General features: G+C 38.7%; 1 protein-coding gene across 1 annotated transcript in view; it reads left to right on the forward strand.

Annotated features, from left to right (window-relative positions):
* Positions 1 to 1,604, forward strand: part of LOC111387731 (plasma membrane ATPase 1-like) — a 6,927-nt gene extending 5,323 nt beyond the window's left edge. The window contains exons 11-15 of the mRNA XM_023012316.1: positions 90 to 274; positions 363 to 548; positions 831 to 1,013; positions 1,105 to 1,283; positions 1,456 to 1,604. Coding sequence (XP_022868084.1) covers positions 90 to 274; positions 363 to 548; positions 831 to 1,013; positions 1,105 to 1,283; positions 1,456 to 1,552 — 830 coding nt within the window. The 3' untranslated portion in view covers positions 1,553 to 1,604. The remainder of the gene's footprint in view (positions 1 to 89; positions 275 to 362; positions 549 to 830; positions 1,014 to 1,104; positions 1,284 to 1,455) is intronic.

The raw sequence follows: 1,604 nt of genomic DNA on the forward strand, positions 1-1,604 counted from the left end.
CCTCCCCCTCCCTCCCTCCCTCCCTCTTCGAATCGTCGTTCATTAGCAAGCATTGTGTGTGGTTGAACTTGTTGCTTTTCTTTGCATGTAACTATCAAATCTTGTGATTTTAGGTACCATTATGACCATATCAAAGGATAGAGTGAAACCATCTCCTCTGCCAGACAGCTGGAAGCTTGCTGAGATTTTCGCAACTGGAATTATTCTTGGTGGATACTTGGCAATGATGACAGTCATATTTTTTTGGGTAGCGTATAAAACAAATTTCTTTCCGGTAAGCCAATTTTGTCATCTAAAATGTATTCTAATGTTTTGATTGAAAACAGATCTTATTTTTTCACACTTTTCTGATGAATTTTCAGCGAGTATTTGGAGTGTCGACTCTTGAGAAAACTGCTCATGACGACTTCCGGAAGCTTGCTTCAGCAATATATCTTCAAGTGAGTACCATCAGTCAAGCACTGATATTTGTTACCAGATCTAGAAGTTGGTCATTTGTCGAGCGACCTGGTTTGTTGCTTGTAGCGGCATTTGTGATTGCTCAACTGGTATGGGATCTTGTCCTGTTATTTTTATACATAATTCTTTCGACTCTGAGTTAAACTTAGCACCCGTTTGGCCCCCATTTTTGTAAAATGAAAATGGGTGGAATAGTGTTTTTTTGAAAAATGAGTGGTTGAAAAAGAAGGAAAATTTTTCGATTTACGTATAATATTATTTTATGGAAGATTATATGGTTGAAAATAGAAGAGAGAAAAATGAAATGTAATGTAATGAAATTTAATGGGGGTCAAATGGGGGCTTAATCTTCGGTACTTAATTGCAATCAGGTTGCAACTTTGATTGCGGTTTATGCGAATTGGAGCTTTGCGGCAATTGAAGGAATTGGTTGGGGATGGGCTGGAGTAATCTGGCTTTATAATATCATTTTCTATATCCCGCTCGACTTTATAAAATTTTTCACCCGTTATGCTCTTAGTGGAAGGGCCTGGGATCTTGTTCTGGAGCAAAGGGTACGTATCCTACTTGATAATTTGGAATATGAAATCTTTGCTTGTCAATGCCTTGTGCCCTTATCTCTTTCGTGGGTTTTCTTTATTGCAGATTGCTTTCACCAGGAAGAAGGATTTTGGAAAAGAACAGCGTGAGCTTAAGTGGGCACACGCACAAAGAACCCTTCACGGGCTGCAAGTGCCTGATTCCAAATTATTCAACGAAACCAACAATTTCTCCGAGCTCAATCAGTTGGCCGAGGAAGCCAAAAGGAGAGCTGAGATTGCACGGTATAGATGTTTAGCCATAAATATAATTAGTGCTTAGCTTCATTGGATTTGAAATTCCAGTTAATATTATCATGATATTTCTGGTTAATGGCAGATGATAGACATTTTATTGTTTATCTTTCTTTATTCTTGAAATTTTGTCTCCCTGATGGATTTTGGTTTATTGTCGCAGGTTACGAGAGTTGCACACACTTAAGGGTCACGTTGAATCAGTGGTGCGACTCAAGGGTCTCGATATAGACACGATTCAGCAATCATACACAGTATGAGGTGATGATCTAAATTTGATGGTTGCTGTTTAACATGTTGTGCCGAGACTGA

This window comes from Olea europaea, unplaced genomic scaffold (genome assembly GCF_002742605.1).
Source record: "Olea europaea var. sylvestris unplaced genomic scaffold, O_europaea_v1 scaffold4212, whole genome shotgun sequence".
NCBI classification, from domain to species: domain Eukaryota; kingdom Viridiplantae; phylum Streptophyta; class Magnoliopsida; order Lamiales; family Oleaceae; genus Olea; species Olea europaea.